Source organism: Pan paniscus, chromosome 6 (genome assembly GCF_029289425.2).
Source record: "Pan paniscus chromosome 6, NHGRI_mPanPan1-v2.0_pri, whole genome shotgun sequence".
Classification (NCBI taxonomy): domain Eukaryota; kingdom Metazoa; phylum Chordata; class Mammalia; order Primates; family Hominidae; genus Pan; species Pan paniscus.
In genome coordinates this window covers 43311651-43334989 of record NC_073255.2, presented here as the reverse complement: position 1 = coordinate 43334989, position 23339 = coordinate 43311651, and the positions used below count along the sequence as shown (strand labels likewise).

General features: G+C 37.7%; 1 protein-coding gene and 1 long non-coding RNA gene across 3 annotated transcripts in view; one reads left to right on the top strand and one right to left on the bottom strand.

Moving 5' to 3' along the window:
- The window catches only part of LOC100995139 (amphiphysin), a 246390-nt gene that overhangs the window by 126246 nt on the left and 96805 nt on the right, over positions 1–23339 (top strand). For both annotated transcript variants that reach the window (XM_003812226.4, XM_003812227.4), the window contains exons 3-5: positions 1538–1592; positions 10703–10797; positions 14080–14175. In XM_003812226.4, the coding sequence (XP_003812274.2) occupies positions 1538–1592; positions 10703–10797; positions 14080–14175 (246 nt within the window). The remainder of the gene's footprint in view (positions 1–1537; positions 1593–10702; positions 10798–14079; positions 14176–23339) is intronic.
- Positions 11233–13529, bottom strand: LOC134730777 (uncharacterized). The gene is made up of 2 exons (XR_010112737.1): positions 12862–13529; positions 11233–12624 (listed from the first exon to the last, which is right to left on the bottom strand). It is a non-coding gene; the product is annotated as an uncharacterized LOC134730777 (long non-coding RNA).

Sequence of the window (23339 nt, the reverse complement as noted above, 5' to 3'; positions counted from 1 at the left end):
GAATCCCTTTTGCCATCAAGCATAGTCTTAATTATTTCTTTTCAGTTTATTTGTATTAATCATTATCTTTAAATGTGATGGGCATTTTGTTTTTGTACTTCAACACTTTGAATGGCTGTTGCAATGCTAAATGTAATATGCCTTGCAGTGCAATTGTTTTGTTTTTTGCTTATGTCATTTTAGCTCCCCCACTAGATTATAATGAGGAAAGAGGGTCCCCCCACCACCACTCTTTTGGGCAAATACTAACAATGTTTGTTAAATTGAACATGGCTATTGAAGTTGCTGTCCTATTATTGAGCTCAAGGTGGAGTCCTGTATGCTAGCTCTCTGCAATTTTGTTAAATGACTATGCAATTAAAATGCATGCATGTTTTAAATCGACTTTCAGTTGTAGAGTCATAGCAGCTACTGTTGGTGCTCAGACATATGCCCCTAGTACCTTTTTCTGAGCCCACAAGACTGACGTGCCAGCATTGGCAACTCTTTGCCTGAGGGCTTCTCTGGTTTCTGGAGCCCTCTCTGCTTCTATATAGATATATTGGGGAATTAATGTCCCCTAGGAGCAGCTCTAGAAACATAGCTGACAGGAGATATTGGATAAATGCCTCAGCTTCCTCGCCTTTCAGTTAGGGTATCTATAGGGTGTTTCATTGACACTGTCTTCCAGAGTTCCCCAGTGGAACTGAGGTCCAGTTGCCCACAGTGGTAACTTGCTTGATAATGCTGTCTGTATCAGCTATCTTCCCTTCTCTGCCTCACTTCTCTACTCTCCTATTGGCATTTCTTTGACTAACTCCAAATTAAACTATTTGCAGTCTCATCCTAGTTTCAGAGAGTCTCGGAGTTTCTAAAAAAGTATCCAAACCAAAACAGGCATTCATGTGTCAACATTTACAATTTAACAGTTTCTCTATTTCAATGCAGTCCAATAAAAATATAATGCAAACTACATAGTTTAGAATTTTCTAGTGGCTACATCCTTAAAGTGAAAAGAAAGAGATGAAATTTTAATAATGTAGTTTAACTCAATATACCCAAAATATTATTGTTTTAACATGTAATCTATATAAAATTAATGAGGTTTTTCTGGTACTCAGTCTCTAAAATATGTTGTATAAAATACAGTTACACTGTAAATGGAAAATACCCTTACAGTACATCTCAGTTGCAAGTACTCAACAGCCATATGTGGCTTGTGGCTACCATGTTAGATAATGGTGATCACTTCCCTGCTATTATAATCCATGTGTCAAAATCTAGAAATTTGATAGCTCTTGAATTAGAAGATGTGTAATGAATTGTATTATCTATTAGCAAAATCTTGCCTTCTCCTTTTGCTCTTTGAAGTGGAACAAAATTTCTATAAATATCTAGACTGATGGACATTATTGCCTTGTTTAGTCTGTGTCCACATATTTATGTTTTTTTCCAAGAATGAGCTTCTGGCAATAGTAACTTTGAGACTTAACACTTCTTACATGTTTTCATGCAGAATATAGACTAGATATTTAGCATCTGTGCTTGTGTTTTTTAGGCAGAGGGTACCAGACTTCAGCGAGAACTCCGAGGATATTTAGCAGCAATCAAAGGTAATGTGTATGAGTTGTTTACTGCATGTTACTAAGCACAGGTTGTTCTTGGAATTCATGAGTGACAGGATTGAGTGTTAATTACAAAGCCATTTGGCTTCCTGGCAAGATGGATGCTTGAACACAGGTGTTCCATTCCACCCCCCCCCCAAATTCCCATTGAAATGATAATCAGAATATATAAGGAAAAAATATGTGTGCCCTTATGCTGGAAACTAGAAATAAATGCCACCCACATGCCAGAGATTTCCAGGAAAATTTCTTAGAGTGAGCTTGAGACCTTGTTTAAGAAAAGCTGCAGCCGGCTTACCTCCTGAGGGAGACCACATCCCAAGAGTGGAGCACTCACCGACATGCACCTAAGCCCTCTCACTGGAAGGTGCAAGACATGGTGGCAGAGGCAGGTGGAAGATGATCAGCAAACATGGCCCTGGACTGGCTTTGACTTGTGTGGATTAGCAGCGCTTGCATCCCTACCGATGTGCAATGCACAGGCATGGAGAGGCCCTAGCATGAGTTTCTGGACTCAGCCATGTAAGGCAAGGAAATGAGGCCACTGGAGGAGGGAGAAGAGAGCAATAGGGAGGTGGGCTCAGCCTGTGCCTGCTATCCATCATCACGCTGCCTGCCCTGAGTCACAGCCAAGTGTGCCCACGGATATGATGTATCATAAGGCAGATTTTGTGGGGAAAGAATGGATCATCTGACAAGGGGTATTGGGAAAACTGGCCAAACACTTAGAAAACAGAGTGAAATTCTCAACCTCACACTTTACTCCCTCCTTCCTAATTCCAGATATAGTAAAGATGTAAATATGTTGTTGTACTGGACTCTATTAACTTCAGTAGGGATGGCACCAGGTTCAAGAGGCCGAAGAAGGGACCCAGAGTCAGCAAACAAGACACAGGGTTTTATTAGTGGGAAACTTACATACAGAGTGGGCCTAGTCATGGCAGGGCTGGGCAGGAGTATTGCACAGCCAAGTGGTGGCAGGCTGGGCAGGAGAACTACATCCGTTTGCAAAAAGCAATGCAGTTTCTGTAACATTTTTGCTTAGCATCCTCTACCTAACAACCTCCACCTGGCAATCTTCGTTTAACCCAAAACACATGGCCTCAATCCCCTGTATGACTCACCTTCAATTGGACAGGCTCAGGGCTCAGGTGTTCCTTGTAGACAAGGAATTAGTCTCTCGGTTGGCCACTCCCAGATTCCTTAGCTCAGAACTCTGAGCACATATTCAGGTGCATCTACCATACAGGGTGATTCTCAGGGGATGCCTAAGTTATCACTGTCAGGTGTGTCTGCTATGCATCGCTGTGCAAAGAAATGTGCTAAAGTACTAGAATAAGATACAGTAAATTTAGTCTCTAGACCTTCTCTAGTAGAGAAGGTCTTTATAAGGGTTACTTGCAAGGCAGAAACCCATAAATCTCTCCATAAAGATGAAGAGATTTGATGTCGTAAGTATGTAAAACTTAATATGTTTTTTACAAACACCATTTTGACAACATAGTGAAAGTAAATCAAGATATAAAGAGCTCAGTGAGTAAACTAAATGAAGGTCAGTTGGTTAAACTAAAAATGGGCAGAAAACTCTAAGGGAAAATTAGCCAAAGTAGAACTATAGATGGATGATTAACGCGAAAAAGCCTTATCCTCATGAATAATCAAATAATATTAAGTAGCATCGAAAAGAAGATTTTATCATTTTTCCTCCAAATGTTCAAACACATTACAAATAAAATACTGTCATATTTAGAATTGGTAAAGCTCCGGGAAGTGGACTCCATTCATGTATTGCTGGGAGGATAGCTTTTCTGGAGAGCATTTGGTAAAATCTTTTATTTATTTATTTATTTATTTGGTATGCTTTTTAACATACTAGTTTCATTCTAAGAATTTATTCTCACAGTTTTAATGTGGATATATAAAACTGAATATAAACATGTTATTAAATAATGCAATAATAAAAATATCAATAATTTAAAAATGGCCAAAATAATAAAAATTAGCAAAATTGATTTTTAAACTAAAAGATATTTATGAATTTTCTAGTCCAGGCATATCATTTTAATTCTCATGATAGCTCTATAAGGCAGGTAGTTTTATTATCTTCATTTTATAGATAAGAAAGTGAGTTACAGCCAGGCACAGTGGCTCACACCACCTTTAATCCGAGCACTTTGGGAGGCTGAGGCGAGTGGATCACTTTAGGCCAGGAGTTCAAGACGAGCCTGGGCAACATGGCAAAACCCTACTGAAAATACAAAAATTAGTCAGGCGTGGTGGCGCATGCCTGTAGTCCCAGCTACTCAGGAGGCTTAGGCAGGAGAATTGCTTGAACCCGGGAGGTGAAGGTTGCAGTGAGTGGAGATCATGCCACTGCACTCCAGCCTGGGTGAAAGAGTGAGACCCTGTTCAAAAAAAAAAAAAAAAAGGAAAAGAAAAAGTGATTTTTTAAAATAGAGTTTAAATAGCTCATCCAAGGTTGCATGCCAAGGAAACAACAGGGCCAGATTGCATATTTCGTTCTGTGTTTCTCCAGAGCCCTGGTTTTATCTACTGTCTTTTACTGCCTTTGAACTACGTGACCAATGGTAAGGCATTGGTTTCACAAGTCAGAGTTCATCTATACAATGGAATAATGGCAACCTACTACTATTACTTTTTCATGAGCACTTACTATGTGTTAGAGTCTGTGCTAAGCATTTTAGGCATATTACCTGTTTCTAACTTCCCAACATAGCCATATTATCAATGTCATTAGCTTGATTTTACATTTGCAAAGAAGTAAGTCTCAGAGAATTTAACTTCCACAGTTTGATGGAGCTCATCATTAATTACTCCCAAATCAACCTTAAGTATTTGTAACAGTTCAGTCAGAAAATAGAAGCCACTCTAGGTATTTCTTTTATTATTGATTTAGGATTTGAACACGGAAGTCATATTATTTCAAGCACAGGACTTTTTCTGGGTTAGTTTTTTGAAAATGTGGATAAGTTTGTTGAATGAAAGAGTGAGTTCTCTTTCCCAAGTCTATTCGATTTGGTCTGTGCTGCCTCTTTGGTGTGGAGCGTGCTGCTTATAAAGACTGGCATAATTCTTTTCCTTAATGTGATCTAGAAGAATTCCCTGAGGATGAGGCTTGAGCTCCAGAGAAAAGCTGGGTGAAGCATCAAATAAGCCTTTCTGGCAGACGGCACCTGCACTCCAGGGCTAGTGGCCACAGCTCCATATGACGGAGAAAGGAATTCTATCAGCTTTTCCCCATCTTGGGTTTGCTGATTGACTATGTTAACAAGCGATGCTCCAAAAAAGAGATCTCTGCTTAAATTACTTTGTCCACAGCTGATTGGAATGAATTTTTAAACAGGCTACTTCTGAGTTTCTTAGAGCCCTTAATATGCTAAAGTCAACTCAGAAGTCCTGTGGGACAGGCAGGAATTCCAAGTTATTTGACTGCAGGACCCTTCTCTCTTCTCAAAGCCTCGTGAAGAATGAATAGTGTTCCTGGGAACACATTTTGGGTTTTGGGACCAAACTTGAAAACAAGGTATATGCCTGTGTTAGTCCGTTCTCACGCTGCTAATAAAGTCATGCCCCCAGACTGGGTAATTTATAAAGGAAAAGAGATTTAATGGACTCACAGTTCCACATGGCTGCAGAGGCCTCACAATCATGGCAAAGGCAAAGGAGGAGCAAAGGCATGTCTTGCGTGGCAGCAGGCAAGGGAGAGTATGTACAGGGGAACTTCCCTTTATCAAACCATCAGATCTCATGAGACTTATTCACTGTCACGAGAACAGCACGGGAGAAACCCGCCCGCATGATCAGTTACTTCCCACCAGGTCCCTCCCACAACACATGGAGATTATTACAGTTCAAGATGGGATTTGGGTAAGGAAACAGAGCCAAACCATATCAATGCCTTAAGTAGATCATAATTTACATTTTCAAAGGCTTTCATGGGCAATTTTTCTTGTTTTCACAAGGACAACTCTGGCTAACTAATCCTGCTATAACACAGGTAGCATCAGGGCAGCATAGGAGAAAGTGATATTTGGCCCTGGAGGGTCATGGGTCCTGGGGCAATTGTGGGAAAATCATTGATCCTCTTAGTTGCTTTGGGTTCCTCATCTATTAAATATTTCAGTTCTCTCAGAAGCCCCTAAAGGCCCAAAACTGGGATTCTGTGAGGTTGGGTTAAATGAATTCTAATCATTTTATTGTGACTGATCTCTGGGTGGCTTCTCCTCTATGGGTCTTTATGATTTCTGCTGATGCTTAGGCTTCGTGAGGCAGATCTTATGCTTGCATTCATTTTAGCAGCAAACATCTCTGGAGCTCCATTTTTGCACCTGACACTGTTCTAGGAGAGGGAGATGCAGAGATGAACAAGACATAGTGCCTGCTTGCAAGGAGCTCACAGCAGAGTGAGAAGACAGTTAAATAAAAAGGCCAGATAGGCATAGTAATATGTATTTTAATAGATACATGCATTGAGTGCCATCATAACAGAGGACAGATTCACACCTTAGGAGAGGCAAGAGACTGGGGCAGGAATGGTTGTTCCAAGGAACTTACACTTGAATGAACCCAAGAAGTGGGGTCATAGGTGGCCATCAAGTCATTAGGTTTTCTAGAGAAAGGTAGATTTCAGAGGGACATTGCAGGTGGAAGAAACAACTGGGCCAGGAAGCAGAAGGAAGCATGGGTTCTTGAGGGAACAAACAGAGCAGTGAGATGCAAGCAGAAGACTGAGCTGGATGAAACATGGAAAGGCAGCAGCATTTATATAAAGAAGTGCTTCATGTATCATATCATATGGGGATTTTATTCTATCAATAGACAGGAGAGTCATTGTTAGAGTTATTGTAGACAAGGGAAAACGTCCCATGATCAGATTAGCATTTTAGAAAAATAGTTATTGTGATTGTGTGGAATTCAGGCTAGAAGAAGTGAAATTGCATGGAGATTTAGTAGAAGTTTAGTCCAATAGTTCAATAATACTATTAGCTAACATTTATTGAGCACTTATATGCTAGGCACTGAGATAAGCATTGACATGTCTCAGTTTATGTAATTTTCCCTACAACCTTGTGGCAGGTTTATTTATTGGTATTTTACCTCTTGGAAAACTGAGGTTATAGATGATTAATAATTTGCCTAAAATCACTTGAATCACATGTAATGGAACCAAGCTTTTAACAAAGGCTGATTAATTGCAAATAATAGTCTTAATTATTTTGTTATGTTGCCTCCAAAATTATTTCGTATTGTGATGGCTGACAGTTGGACATTTGCTTGTGCCAACTACTTTGCTAAATCGTGTTATGTGGATTATGTTATCTAATCTAAATCGTAGGTGATGAGTATCTAATCCAGGGAAGGGCAGTGGGCAGGGAAGGAAGGGGCTAGATTTAAGAATCAGGCGGAATTGGTGACTCAGCTTTGGGAGGATGAATCTGGGATGACTTCTAGTTTTTGAACTGGGGCAACTGGACGGCATTCATGAGAACTGAGAAAAGGAGTTGAAGCAGGTTTGGACAAGAGAATTAAGAGTTTGTTTTTGACATGTGAAGTTTGAGGTATTAGTAAGACATCCAAGTGGAGATGTCCAGTAGGAATTTAGAATTGGGAGTCACTGGCATGCAGGTGCAGCGGAGGCCAGACACAGGGATGATGAACATGCCAGATCTTTCTCTAAATGGAGCACGGTGCACGTGGTGTCATTAATAGTTCTTCATTTATGTGTCTTATGTGTAGGCATGACTAAGGGGTAGGGTTGACTATTCTTGAGCTACCTCACCAACTGTCTATTTTATTCCAACTCTTGTTCCCATCCTTGCTCTCCTTAAGAATCTAAGAAAAAGGTGCCCACTCTTGCTTTCCTTTGAGGCAGCTGCTGTCTTTTTACACAGCTCTCGTCTAAGCAATGGGACAAAGCTGCTAGATACTTGCAGTATTTTAGACGTTCTTTTAATGGTTTATCGCTGCTGCTTGTTATCGTCGTAATTTATTTTAACTGATGTTATTTTTAACTAAAACACATACTCTCAGGCTATTTAAGCAAGGAGTACTTATAAAGTAGTGCAATCTATGCAACAAGTCTTAAAGGATGAAAATAGAAGCTCACAAATTTGGCTGCAAATGGGAATAGACAATGTTATATGAAATGTCTTGGAGAAGGTCCAAAATTTTGAAGAGAGTGAAGTGGTTCCCATCCAGTAGTAAAATAATAATAATTCTTCTGTATATGATGCTGGGCATTTGTCTTACAGTTTTAGAAATCACTAATCTTTTAAGAAAATTTTGGATATTGTATATTATTCAATCTCGGAGGTAGCATTTAGCACCTTTTCTGCTTTGATGTTCCAAATTACTCTGAAGGGAACTTGTATTTTAGCTTTTTTCGCCCATCATACTCTGTCAGAAGAGTAATCCCTAAATCCCTAAAAGCTCTGCCAGTCTGGAGCTAGGCTTGAAGCCTTTCACCTGTGTATCCATCAAAGTGCATCCTATGGAGTAGATGTTCTCAAAACAATTTCCATGTCAAAATGGCTTCTGTCCAAATGATCCATCACCACTTATCCACCCTGTAATTAGTAGTTCTTTTGGCTGCTAATAGACATATTTACTGCAACATCATGCTTTTAGTCTTGATGATTAAAATCTTATATAATTTTATTTTAAGGTTATATTCATGATTTTATTTTTCATCACAAAGATTATTTGGTCTACAGTGCCAAATTTCTTTTTCTTCTCTTAAGACATTGTTAAAAACCTATCTACACAGCTATGTATAGTTTCCATCAGACTTAAGACAAAGATTTAAAGAAAATGCCAGAAGTTTTTTGGCATCTGGATTATAGAAGGGGGTCCACTAGTGACTAACGCTTGTTATGAATTTGAGGGGTATATTTCTTGATAGAGATTTGCTTGTACTTGGGTGAGGGTGAATTTGGACACTTGGCATAATGTAGCTTCCACCTCAGTGTTGACCATATCATGAGAGAACGCATCCCCCCTTGCTTGGATTCAGAGTGGGATGGGTTGGATTCAGGTTTTGTCTCCTATTTGCTGTCCCTTCACCTGCACGACTCTGTTTCATCAGAGTCCCCAGAGTCTTAAGTCATACTGTTTTTTTCCTACCCCAGACTCTGCAAGGGCTTCGTCCGATGGTGGTCAAGTCTCTTCAGCTCATGTAGGCAGGACACCTCATTGTCAAGGGCTTCGTGGAATGTGCCCAGCGATGCTCTGAGGGAAGGGAGATGTTGGCTGTGTCTAAAGAGAGCACAAGTGCTATGAAACACCAAGTTACATGTGGACTTTTATACATACTCCTCAAGGATGTACTTCTGTCATTTCAGACATCTTTTAGTTTGTCCTTTTCTCTCACAGTTGAACCCAGAATTAGCTACCTCCAATTCAGCAAGAGTGTTGAGTTTTCAGTTTAACAAATGATTTTTATCTTAGGATTCACTGACCTTAAGTTTACAGGATGTGTTTTTTATTTCTCATGACAGTGCTCTGATTTTCCTCTCCTCTCCCTGTTTCCAGCCCCCTTTTATCCCCCATAGTGACAAAGGCCAAGACATCAATGTGGCCAGGTCCCACCTTCCGGCTGTCAGGGAGAGTCTTCTGCCGGAGGCGCATCTCCAAGTCCCCAGCTCTTCCTGGCCCCTTGTTTTGCTCTCAGCCATGAGCTGTCTTCGTGGCTTTTCAGTACATACATTAACCTTTGTGCAGGGGGTCCTTGGGAGAGACTAAAAGGACTGGGTGATACTTTATGTCACCATGTTGTGCTCAGAAGCATATATCTTTAATGCTATTCTTTAATGTTGCAAACCATAGTTTTGCAACATATCAAATGTATCCCTAATGAAAATTCAGACCCAAAGGCTTAGGAACCCTAAAATTTCTAAGAGTTTTGATTTAAAACTTCATTCATAGTTTTAAATAATACAGCAGATCTTCAAATAGCATTGTTTCGTTCAACATCATTTTGTTACAATAATGATGAGAAAAAAAAAAATCTCAGCCAGGGCCACTGTCCGTATGGAATTTGTACACTGGGTTTTCTCTTGGTACTTTGACTTCCTCCCACGTCCCAAAGATATACAGGTGAAGTTTACTGGCATGTCAGTGAGTGTGGGTTTGTAAGTGCACCCTGCAATGATATGCATCTTGTCCAGGGCTGGTTCCCATCTTGTGCTCTGAGCCTCTAGGAGAGGATCTGGTCACCCATGACTCTAAACTGGAGTAAGTAAGTAAATAATTATCTTTCTTGTTTTTATTAATCTTCCTTAAATGTATGTACTGCTCTCATTTATTTCAATGTTCAATATTAGAAGTGTTTTGACATTTAGTTAGAAGTTTTGTGATGCGTCTGTGACGAAGAATATGTCCTGGGAACTTAACTCTTATTTATATGAATTAGCCTTGGGTAAAATTGGTTTCATTATTCATCGTATCAATTAAAGTCACACTTTGCAAGAACCTATAGATGACATTAAGTAAGGACTTACTATACTGGAAAATGACAAACTTTTTTTCTTTGTTCTTTGTAAAAATTTTAGGCCACTTAAAACTTAACCTTTAACCACTTTAACCATGTTTACCATTTTAGGCCACTTAACCACTTTTGACTGTTATGCCCTATAATCCTATTGATTTTTACTTCTAGTCCCTTCTAAAAATGCTTTATGCCTTGTATTTAAATTCATTTAGGACTAATTTTAGTTTGAGAACTCTGCAGTTTTATGGACCAGTGTTCTTAGCATCCGATACCACTTGGCAAGTGACAGCACATGTAATAGGACACATTATGATTATTGTAGTTTTCAGAGTAGGATACTTGTTGATTTTTCCCAAGACCCCATATCTATCATTATCAAGTGAATAATAGAAAATGTGCAATGTGATAAGTCTTAGAGACCCTCAAAGAAAGATACAACAGCAGATACAAGCAGCAGTTGTGCCTTTATAATTTTTCCTGAAATGTTTAGCAAGTACAATATTTTTCTCTCACTTAAGAAAGTGGAGGAAGGGAGAAGAGAATCCTCACTCATTTCTGTGTAACAGGAGTTGTTTCTCTCCAACACTAGGCATGCAGGAGGCCTCCATGAAGCTCACAGAGTCGCTGCATGAAGTCTATGAGCCTGACTGGTATGGGCGGGAAGATGTGAAAATGGTTGGTGAGGTAAGAGCTGGGGTGGCTTCCATGAGGCTCCCACGACCCTTGCTCAGTCCACCTGTTCCCTGACTTGCTCTTTCCACTTCATAGTCGTAATCATGAGGCAAGACAGTGTGCTCAGAAGGCACCGTGCAGTTCTGCTGCCTGATGATTCCAAACTTAGAGTGAAAAGTGAAGATGGGCCAGGTGCGGTGGCTCATGTCTGTAATCCCAACACTTTGGGAGGACGAGGCGGGTGAATTGCCTGAGGTCAGGAGTTCAAGATCAGCCTAGCCAAAATAGTGAAACCTCGTCTCTACTAAAAATACAAAAAAATTAGCCAGGCCTGGTGGCACACGCCTGTAATCCCAGCTACTCAGGAAGCTGAGGCAGGAGAATTGCTTGAACCCAGGAGGTGGAGGTTGCAGTGAGCCAAGATCGCACCACTGTACTCCAGCCTGGGCAACAGAGTGACTCCATCTCGAAGAAAATAAAAGAAAAGTGAAGATGATCATAAAACCACTTGGGTAGAGAGCAGTGTTTTAAGATTCCTTTTTGCAAAATAACAATATCATTTTTCTGTCCTCACTACAAGCCTTAACAGCCCATTTCTAGCAGACATGGATCATGGTGTGATTTGTGTTGTCCCAACTTCACCCCTTCATCTCAATCCCCCTATTGACTATGCCTCCCCAAATGCAGGGACAGGAGTTCAGAAGAGCATCCATTCCACTTTAACACCAGCTAGTCCATTCACAAATCTTCACTTCACGAAGACAAGCACAAAGTCAGACTGTGAAAAGGAATTTGACTTCAGGAAGGCTTTGGCCCTAGACATGTCTTAACACTTGAAATCAGGCTTCTGGCTGACAGGAGTGAGCAAGTGGGTTTTGCTCTCTGGAAAGCAGAATGGACCAGAGACTGAGTAGCGCTGTGTGATGTTGGACCAGTTCTTTAATCTTCTTAGGCTTTAGTTTCCTCATCTACAAAAAAAAAAAAAAAAAAGTATCTACTAATAAGACACTTATTGCCTTTGTGTGGATGTCCTCTACCTACTCAATGTTTTGTACATATTATGATTACTGATGTGAGACAACTGCCAGTCACAGATTGTCTCACATCCAAGTTCTTTGTTAAAACGAAGAGCAGTTGTTTGTCATGTCCTCTACTCCAGGTGAGTTATTGCAGCTCATCTAGGCACAGACGACCTAAATTTGATGTGGCAGCCAGAGCTCAGGGGAAGGTCTGATAGGTGATGCACTGAATGTCTGTGCAGCCTTGGAAAACCTGCGTTAACAGTGGAGTCCTAGGCTGCTCCATGACAATTCTGACACCCTGACATTGAGCTTCATAATCTTCTTATAACTGAGATACTAACAGAGATTTATTTATGAGGAAAGTACTTGTTGGCTCTTTTACATCTTTCAAAAACTTTCAGGATGTAGATTTGGCCAAAGCAGACCGCACACATTACTTTCAGATGCAATTATTAAGTAATTGCATCTTCTCACATTTCAATTAAAACACAGTATTTCAACATCATGTTGCTAAATACTTTGTAAATTTCTAATTAGTGGTATAACTAAAAATTCATCGCAAAAAAATAATTTTTAAGGGAATAATAGAAACTTGTGTTAATAACTTTTCAGAACACCATGTTACCTTCTATGTGTGGCAAAGGTCACTATTGGCATTTCTTTTTTAAAGGAAATGACTGTTATCCTACCTTGGTTCTTGCAGCCGCCCGGTTTTTTGGAATCCTCAGTTGCAGATGCAAACATAGCCTCTTGTGATGATGAAGAAACTGAATACTGCATGTTCAGAGGGTCTACTCACGTCAGCAGTTGAGCCTTTCTAAACAGTGGATTTAAATGTTTTGGTTTGCATGAAATTCTTGAATTGAGATTTGTAAAAATTAGGACTACTTTTCAAAGTGTGAGAAAGAAACAAAAGCAAATTTTAAAAGTGTGTGTGTGTTTTAACAAGATGAAAACTTATGTGTCACATAGAGGAATTTAAAGGTCGGAAGTCCAGGTGTTGCATATTGGCCCCACAAGTATGAGGGGCCCAAGTTTGCCATTTTTAGCATACCTTCACGGGCAAGGTGACTCTCTGAGCACTGGCCATCAGCTCTCATTTCTGCATGCCAGTTAGCAAGGAGGATGAAGTCCGGAAGACAGCCCACTCCTTCCCTCTTTTTCAGGACACTTCCTGAAAGTACATCCCATTGTCTAGAACACAGCCACATGACCGCACCTGGTTGCAAAGGAGTCTGGGAAGTGGAGTCTTTATCCTAGGTGGCCAAGGGCCGAGCTAAAATGGGAGGTTCAGTTAGTAAGAAGGAAGAAAGGGTAGAGATTGGTGAGAAATAGCAGACTGTGTCAAGAGACCTGGAATGTGCTAGTGAGAGAAATGTGAAGATGACATTCGTGAGTACCTGCTATTTGCCTGAAATTCTGTGAAGCACTTTACATTGCCAACTCATATAACTGGGGGAATTGAAATTCAGGGAGGTCTAGTTCCCCAAAGTCACACAGCTGGGATAAAAAGTCCTCTGGTGAGGCAGCCTGGTGTGATAGTCATTTCCTGACTTTCATATCATGGCTTTGAGTTCAAGGAGACAAATCTGAGTTGAAACCTGTGTCTGTCATTTATCAACTGCATAACCTTGGCCAAGTTATGTGACATCTCTGGGCTTCAGTGTCCTCTTCTGTATTGTGGAAATAACAAAGTCTTTTCTCATAAAACAATTTTTGAGAATGCCTTAACATAGTGACAGTAGGAATACTAGTTGTAATAATAGTAATACCTAATATTCATTGTATGTTTCACATAATTGATACTCCATAAATGGTAAGACCTTTCCCAATATGACTGTAACTTTTCTGTTTTCCCTGGGGAGGCTTCAGAAATGATTTGTTGTTTGTTTCAGTGGTGGATTTTTTTCTGATTTCATGGAGTGCGTCAAAAGCAAATTGTCTTAGTGGAATTATTCTCAGTCTCTTAGCCCCAAAGTCCATCTATAGGGTTACGGGGATCTTTTGAAGTTTCTGCATTCTTTAGTAATTTAGAATCAGAAATACAGTTTTAATGAGCTGAGCTCTTAGCTAGCCTGTTTTGTTAACTAGAACCAGTGGCCAAATTGCCTTAAAATTTTATTGCATTATTAAATGATTCTCATTTTCCCCCTAGCATCTCATATGTGGGAAAGTATTACTTGTCTAATTTTATAGTTTCAGATTTTTTTAGAAGTTTGGTGAAAGGTATCCAATTAAAATAATTCAGCAGTGGTCTCTTTATTTCTTTTAGAAATGTGATGTGCTGTGGGAAGACTTCCATCAAAAACTCGTGGATGGGTCCTTGCTAACACTGGATACCTACCTGGGGCAATTTCCTGACATAAAGGTATTTTACTCTGTGTCTATAAAGGGAAGAATTGAGTGGGGTCATGTAGTTATTGAAACATGGGCAAGAGAAGAATTATTAAAAGTCCTCAAACTGACATCAAAGATAGTTGGTAACTTTTCATTTATTTAAGCGTGGGATTTTTATATTTTTCCTATCAGTTTGAAAAGAAATGTCATTACAGAAATCACATTTCGCTTTTAGTGAACTGCTTCAGCTTTTATTATTCTACAGAAGTCTTTTTAAACCTATAGATATAAAATCATAAACCAGAGCTACCAAAAATTCCAATCTTCTTTATAATCAAAACTTTTATTATATAGCATTTGACAAGGATTTCCATTAGAATAACCAGTGGTCACAAGGAAGGGAGAAATTCCATTGTAAATATGAGAGCAAAACCTGATCTTTCCTTCTTTACTGTCTATTTTGCATGCATTTATAGTGAACCTGGATAGTTTTTCTCTCACTGAAATTTTCAGGTTGAAGTTAAAGTGTTAAGATATAAGCATTTCAAATACATTTGCATCTGGACCTAAAAATATTGTGTCTGAAACATTGATCTTATTTGACCCTTGAATCTATTACAGAGGTAAATGGACAAGTGAAGGATTGAATATTGTAGATTTGGAATTGACTCTGGAGGTAAAGATGGCTTTTAAACTATCAGGGTTGGTATATGGTAAATGAAACTAAATGGATCTGACTAAATGTGTTAGACCTATTGACAAAATGCCACATAGAGCAAATCCAAACAGTAGATTTTCGATGATGTTACCATATTAGGCAGCAAAGTGCTTTACTAAGTAGTTGGGCAAATGCAACCTAATTAACAGGTGTGAATTGGGTTTTAAAAATTCTCTGAGAAATTAAAAATTTAAATTGTTAAAAATTCTGTAAGACCGTGTGCACCAGGGAACATGTTTTGAGACATCTTCGGATAATTTTGATTAGTCACTCAATTTTTGCCTTGGGATTTGTAATGTTTGTGGAGCAGACAGTCTCAAAATAGTAATCACTTCAGAGTACTGTTTATTGCATGGCAATTTATTTTCAAAATTATTTTATTTTATTTATATTTTGTACTTTATTGTGGTAAGAACATATGACATGAGATATACCCTTTGACAGATTTTGAACTGCACAATACAGTCTTGTTATCTGTAGGCACAGCAGATCTCTAGAACCTATTCATCTTACATAACTGAAATTTTATACCCATTAATTAGCAACTCTCATTTTCCAACTCTCTCTAGCCCTTGGCAACCATCATTCTATGTATTCTTTGCTTCTCTGAGTTTGTTTGTAGGTCTTTGGAGAAGTGGCTATTCTAGTCCATTGCCGATTTTTAAGTCAGATTATTAGTTATTTTTTCTATTGAGCTCTGGGTGTTCCTTTGTATATTTTGGAAATTAACTCCTCATCAAACATGCGGTTTGCAGATCTTTTCTCCCTTTCTGTAGCTTGCATTTTACTCTTGATTGTTTCTTTTGCTGAGCAGAAGCTTTTTACTTTGATGCAGTTCCTCTTGTCTATTTTTGCTTTTGTTGCCTATCTTTTTGGTGTCAAGTCCAAGAAATCATTGCTAACACCAATGCTTATTTTAAAACATCTTCATTTAGAAAATGAAGCTTCCCCCCACCTCAACTTTTCTTCTAGGAGTTTTACAGTTTCAGAGCTTACAATTCAGGTCTTTAATCCATTTTGAGTTGATTTTTGTGTATGGTATAAGATAAAGGTCCAATTTAATTTTTTGGCATGTAAATATCCAGTTTTCCCAGCACCATTTATTGAGGAGCCTGCCTGTTCCCAGTTCTGTATTCTTGGCACCCTTTTTGAAGATCAGTTGACTGAATATTTGTGGATTTACTTCTGGGCTTTATATTCTGTTTCAGAGGTCTGTATAACTGTCTTTATGCCAGGACAATGCTGTTTTAATTACTGAGGTTTGTAACAAATTTTGAAATAAGAAGTGTAATGCCTCTAGCTTTATCCTTCTTCTTCAAAGTTGTTTTGGCTATTTGGGATCTTTTGTGCTTCCATGTGAATTTTAGAATTTAAAAAAAACTTTCTGTTAAAAATTCCATGAAGATTTTGATAGGGATTGCATTGAATCTGTAGATCACTTTGGGTAGTATGGGTATTTTAACAATAGTAAGTCTTTCAGTCTGTGCACCCAGGATGCCATTCCATTTGTTTGTGCCTTCTTTAATTTATTTTTGAATATTGTATAGTTTTCAGTGTATAAATCCTTTCAGTTCCACAGTTAGGTTTATTCTTAAGTATTTTAGTATCCTGGATGCTATTGTAATTGGTATTGCTCTCGTAACTTCTTTCTCAGTTTGTTACCAGTGTGTAGAAAGGCAACTAATAATTTTTTTATTATATTTTAAGTTCTGGGATGCATGTGCAGAACGTGCAGGTTTGTTACATAGGTACACGTGTGCCATGGTGGTTTGCCGCACCCATCAACACATCATCTACATTAGGTATTTCTCCTAAGGCTATCCCTCCCCTAGCCCCCTACTCCCCGACAGGCCCCGGTGTGTGATGTTCCACTCCGTATCCATGTTTTCATTGTTCAGCTCCCACTTATGAGTGAGAACATGAGGTGTTCAGTTTTCTGTTCCTGTGTTAGTTGGCTGAGAATGTTGGTTTCCAGCTTCATCCATGTCCCTGCAAAGGACATGAACTCATCCTTTTTTATGGCTTCATAGTATTCCATGGTGTATATGTGCCACATTTTCTTTATCCAGTCTATCATTGATGGGCATTTGGGTTGGTTCCAAGTCTTTGCTGTTGTGAATAGCGCTGCAATAAACATACGTGTGCGTGTGTCTTTATAGTAGAATGAGTTATAATCCTTTGGGTATATACCCAGTAATGGGATTGCTGCATCAAATGGTATTTCTGGTTCTAGATCCTTGAGGAATTGCCACACTGTCTTCCAGAATGGTTGAATGAATTTACACTCCCACCAACAGTGTAAAAGCGTTCCTATTTCTCCATATCCTCTCCAGCATCTGTTGTTTCCTGACTTTTTATTGATCGCCATTCTAACTGGCATGAGATGGTATCTCATTGTGGTTTTGATTTGCATTTCTCTAATGACCAATGATGATGAGCTTTTTTTCATATGTTTGTTGGCTGCATAAATGTCTTCTTTTGAGAAGTGTCTGTTCATAGCCTTTGACCACTTTTTGATGGGGTCATTTGGTTTCTTCTTGTAAATTTGTTTAAGTTCTTTGTAGATTCTGGATATTAGCCCTTTGTCAGATAGATAGATTGCAAAATTTTTCTCCTATTCTGTAGGTTGTCTGTTTACTCTGATGATAGTTTCTTTTGCTGTGCAGAAGCTCTTTAGTTTAATTAGACCCCATTCGTCAATTTTGGCTTTTGTTGCAATTGCTTTTGGTGTTTTAGTCGTGCAGTCTTTGCCCATGCCTATGTCCTGAATGGTATTGCCTAGGTTTTCTTCTAGGGTTTTTATAGTTTTAGGTCTTATGTTTAAGTCTTTAATCTATCTTGAGTTAATTTTTGTATAAGGTATAAAGAAGGGGTCCAGTTTCAGTTTTCTGCATATAGCTAGCCAGTTTTCCCAACACTATTTATTAAATAGGGAATCCTTTCCTCATTGCTTGTTTTTGTCAGATTTGTCAAAGATCAGATGGTTGTAGATGTATGGCATTATTTCTGAGGCCTCTGTTCTGTTCCATTGGTCTATATATCTCTTTTGGTACCGGTACAATGCTGTTTTGGTTACAGTAGCCTTGTAGTATAGTTTGAAGTCAGGTAGTATGATGAAAGACAACTAATTACTTTATGTTGATTTTGTATCCTGCAACTATTCTTATTTGTTTAGTAGTTCTGGCAGTTTTTTTGTAGAGCCTTTCGGGTTTTCCATGTAGAACCTCATAGTATCTGCCAACAGGTACAATTTTACTTCTTCCTTTCCAATCTGGATGAATTTTATTTCTCTTTCTTGCCTAATTTTTTCGTTTGAAAAGAAGTGGTGAGGGTGGGCATCCTTGTCAGTGGAAAGCTTTCACTTTTTCACCACTGGATATGATGTTAACTGTAAGCTTTTCATATATGGCCTTTGATATGTTGGGGTAATTTCCCTCTATTTCTAGTTTGCTGAGTATTTTATTGTGAAAGGATAATGAATTTTATCAAATGCATTTTCTACATCTACTGAAAGGATTATGTGATTCTTATCTTTCATTCTATTAATGTGGTGTATCACATTAATTGATTCTCATATGTTAAACCATTCTTGCATCCCAGGAATGAATCCTACTTGGTCATGATGTGTGATCCTTTTGATCTGCTGTCGAATTCAGTTTGCTGGTATTTTGTAGTGGTTTTTTGCATCTATGTTAATCACGAAACTGGTCTGTAGTTTTCTTTTCTTGTGGTGTCTTTGTCTGACTTCGATATTAGGGACTTAGAAAATGAGGTTTGAAGTGTTCTCTCCCCTGCAATCTTTTTGGAAGAGCTTGAGAAGAATTGGCATTAATTCTTTTTTAAATGTTTGGTAGAGTTTGCCAATGAAGCTATCTGGTCTTGGTTTTGTTGTTGTTGGGAGGTATTTGGTTGCCTATTAAATCTCCTTACTACTTAAAGATGTGTTCAAACCTTCCATTTCTTCATGATTCAGTCTTCCTAGGTTGTATGTATCTAGTTATTTATCTGTCTCTTCTATATCATTCAGTTTGCCAGTATATACTGTTCATATTAGTCTCTTAACCTTTTTATTTCTATGGCATCAGTTGTAATGTATCACCTTTCATTTCTGATTTTATTTATGTGAGTCTTCTATCTTATTTAGTTTAGATAAAAGTTTGTTAATTTTATCTGCTCAAAAAAAAAACTCATAGTTACCTTGATTTTTCCTGTTGTTTTTCTAATCTTTATTTCACTTATTTCCACTCTAATCTTTATCTTTCCTTTCTTTTGCCAATTTGGGGTTTCATTTGTTCTTTTCTTAGTTCCTTGAGATGTAGAGTTAGGTTGTTTATTTGAGATCTTTCCTTTTAATGTATGCGTTTATCACTAAAACTTTCCACTTAGTACAGCTTTTTCTGCTACTTGTTTTAGTTTTCATTTGCGCTGAGATACCTTTTAATATCCATTTTGATATCTTTTTGGACCCATTGGTCGTTCAAAATTGTGTTGTTTAATTTCCACACATTTGTGAGTTTTTCAGTTTTCTTTCTGCTATTGATTTCTAGTTTATTTTATTGTGGTTGGAAAAGATACCTGGTATAATTTCAGTCTTCTTAAATTTGTTAAGACTTGTTTTGTGACCCTTCATACTTTCTATAATGAAAAATCTTCCATGTGCAACTTAAGAAATATGTGTATTCTGCTGTTGTTGGATTGAATATTCTGTATATGTCTGTTAGGTCCATTTGATAGTTGCTCAGGTCTACTGTTTCTTTGTTGATATTGTGTCTATAATTGAAATTGTAATTGAAATTGTGGTTCTATCTATAATTGAAAGAGGGGTATTAAGGTTTTGTATTATTATTATATTGCCGTCTGTTTCTTTCTTCAGTTTGTCATTTTGCTTTACATATATAGATGCTTTATATTTATAATTGCTATATCTTCCTGAGGGACTGACCTTTTTATCATTACATGTCCTTCCATTTCTCTTGTGACAGTTTTGGAATTTAGGTTTATTTTGTCTGATAAGGACAGCCATCCCTAATCTTTTCTGGTTACCATTTGCATGGAATATCTTTTTGCATCTCTTTATTTTCAGCCAAGTGTGTTCTATAATCTAAAGTAAATCTCTTGTAGACAATAAATAGTTGGATCTTTTTTAATTTAAATTCATTTAGCCACTCTATGTCTTTTGACTGGGAATTTAATTAACTTACATTTAAAGTAATTATTAGTAGGAAAGGATTTACTGTTACCATTTTGTTCATTGTTTTCTGTTTGTCTTATTGTTCATTTGTTCCTCTTTTCCTCTCTTGCTAATTTCTTTTGTATTTTGTTGTTTCTTTGTATTGATATTCTTTGATTTTTTTGTTTTACTTTTGTGTAACTTCCATATGCATTTTTGTGGTTATTACAGAATTTAGATAAAATATTTTATAACAGTCTATTTTAAGCTAAGAACTAAATTAACATCAATCACCTATAAAAACTCTACACTTTTATTTTCACCACATGTATACTTTATATTGTCAAAATCTGCATATATTTATATTGTGTTTCCATAAATATATTTTTTAGTTATAGTTATGCTTAGCGTTTTTGTCTTTTTGACTTTTATACTAGAATTGAAAGTGATTTACCCACCAGTTACAGTAATAAAGTATTCCGTATTTGTCTATATATTTACATTTACCAACAAATGTTATACTTTTTTATGCTATTGTTTGCTGTTTAGTGTCCTTTAATTTCATGTTAAAGAAATCTGTTTAGCATTTTTTATAAGGTAGGCCTAATGGTGATGACCTCCTTCAGCTTTGGTTTGTCTAGCAATGTCTTTATCTCTTCTTTAAGAATGCAAGAAACAAGTATTCTTGTTTCACAGTTTTTTCTTTCTTTCATCACTTTAAATACGTCATCTGACGCCCTTCTGGCCTGCTTCTGCTAAAAATCCACTAATAGTATTACAGAGATTCCCTTGTATGTGAGCAAGTCACTTTTGTCTTGCTACTTTGAAATTCCATATTTGTCTTTGACAATTGATTATAATGTGTCTCTGTGTAGACTTTTAGGGGTTCATTTTATTTGGAGTTTTTGGGCTTCCTGAATTTGAATGAACATTTTCTTTCCCAGTTTTGGGAAGTTTTCAGTCATTATTTCTTTCAATAGCTTTCTGATTATTTTTGTCTTCTTCTGGGACTCCCCTAAGGCATAAATTGGTTTATGTAATGGTGTCCCATAAATCCCTTAAACTGTTTTCACTATTTTTCATTTGTTTTTCTTTTTGTTCCTCTGACCAAATGATTCTTAATGACCTGTCTGAGTTTATTGATCCTTTTTTCTGCTTGATCTAATATTCTACTGAACGCCCCCCCATTGAATTTTTCAGTTCACTTATTGTATTTTTCAGTTCTGTCATTTCTGTTTGATATTTTCTATATCACTTTGTTTAATTTCTCACTTTGCGGATACATTATTATCCTGATCTGAGTGACAGTTACTTTGAATTCTCTGTCAGGCACATCATATATCTCCATTTCATTAGGGTTGATATTTGTAAATTTATTTTGTTTCTTTGTTTGAAACATATTTCCCTGTTTTTAAATTTACCTTGGTTCTCTATGTTGATATCTTCATATTAGACAAAACAGCCACCTCTTTTAATCTTTGTGGACTAGCTCCATATAGGAGAAGACCTTCACCAATCATCCCAGTCATAGATTTTGGAAGCCTCTCAAACTTTTGACTATTCTGACGGTTTTCTTTGTTCTTAGCACCCCCTAGGCATCTAGAGAATGCTGGGTCATTTCAGTGCTCTGAGACAAGCAAGACTCATTTTCTTTGGAAGCCATTTTCTTGGGAAGCCCCCAAAAGTTGTATCATTGGATGCTTGTTCAACTCTTTCCCTGCATAGATAGAAGCAGGAAACTGGGTGTTTTTTACTGTTTGTTTGTTTTATCCCTCAGTTGAGGGGAGGGGCTGTGGCAACTAGTTGTATGGTAGGCCATACTACTTAGAAGTGTGTTTTTATTTGTTTATTTGTTTCCTCCTGCTTGCTCCACACTAAGCTAGGGAGAGGAGCCATGGCAAGTGCCTGCATTCATGTTCAAACCTCTGTTTATTCTCTGTAGACCCCAGGGACTAGTGTATGCTGGACCTGACAGCTATCCCAGACAGGCAAGTAGAAGGCACTCCCTTGGGTAGAAGTCAGGAAAGTTGGGATGCTAGATGTGCTGTCCTACTTCTTCACTCTTCACTGAGAAGTAGGGAGCTGGAGGTTCCCTCTTCATTATATGGCACTGTGCTAGGGATAGCAAGAATGTAGCTCCGCTTTTCCTGCTTGTTTCAATGTGGCTGGATTTGCACTTGCCAAGGGTTAAGGAGCTATTCAACTAGTTTCTGGGTGTCTTACAAACAAAAATTGATTCCTGTGTTGGTATTAAATCTGTATGTTTGTGGGGAAGGAGAGTCCAGGGCTTCCTATTCTTCCATCTTGCTACCATCACCTTTATTGCATGGTAATTTAATCTCCTTAAAAGCAATACTTAAGAAATCAGAAGAGGTTAAATTGTGTCTTCCTACCTGAAAATTCCAAAGCAGCTTACAACTTGTTCAAATTATTCATATGATATATGTTCATAGTATGACTTAGCTAAGCAAATAAAGGCTGTGACTAACTAGAGAAGCAAACATCTGAAAGTTTTTTGAGTTTCAGGAACAAAAACTTAGTATCATTAATAAAATGGGAAGATCTTAGTTATTGTACTATATTTAGAAATTGGCCGCACTGTCTAGGAGCATGTAATTTCAGAATACAAGCACATACAGAATTACGTTTGTTGAAACACAGAAAGATTAAAATAAAATTATGACAGATTATATTGGCTGGTCTTCTCAGTTTATTCCATGTCAGAAAGATGAAGAGCTCAATATAACTTTGCCTTGAGCAATTCTTTTATTGAGGTCCATGGTTGAGGTCATATACAAAGATGATCCTGCAGTTTCTGAACCATGTAGAGACTTGGAAACAATATCATCTAGATCTTTTGCTGGATGCCCTGAAGGTAAGGTAAATATACGTTAAGGTTTTCTATGTATCATGGAAAGAGGCTGAATCTCTCTCTCTGTCTCCCTCAAGCCACATTTAGGAAACTGGAGCATACACAGAGGCTATCAACCAAGATAGATAATTGTGAAGCCATATAACACAAGTAACAGTTGAGGAAATCAAAATGCTATTAACTTGTAATAGCTATGCTGTTAACTTGGAAAGGAGATAATTTGGAATTGGAAAGTGAGAAGATAGCTGTATTTAATATTTGAAAGAAGTTTTTCTGTGAAAATGGACTTAAGTTATTCTGTCTGCCTTTATTCAGTGAAGGGAAGTTAGAAGTAGGTATAGACTCCATCACTTTATAAAAATAGTGTTGAGTGATTATGTAATGAATGAGCTATGATGGAAAGGAAGATTAATCAACTTACATTTAAAGTAATTA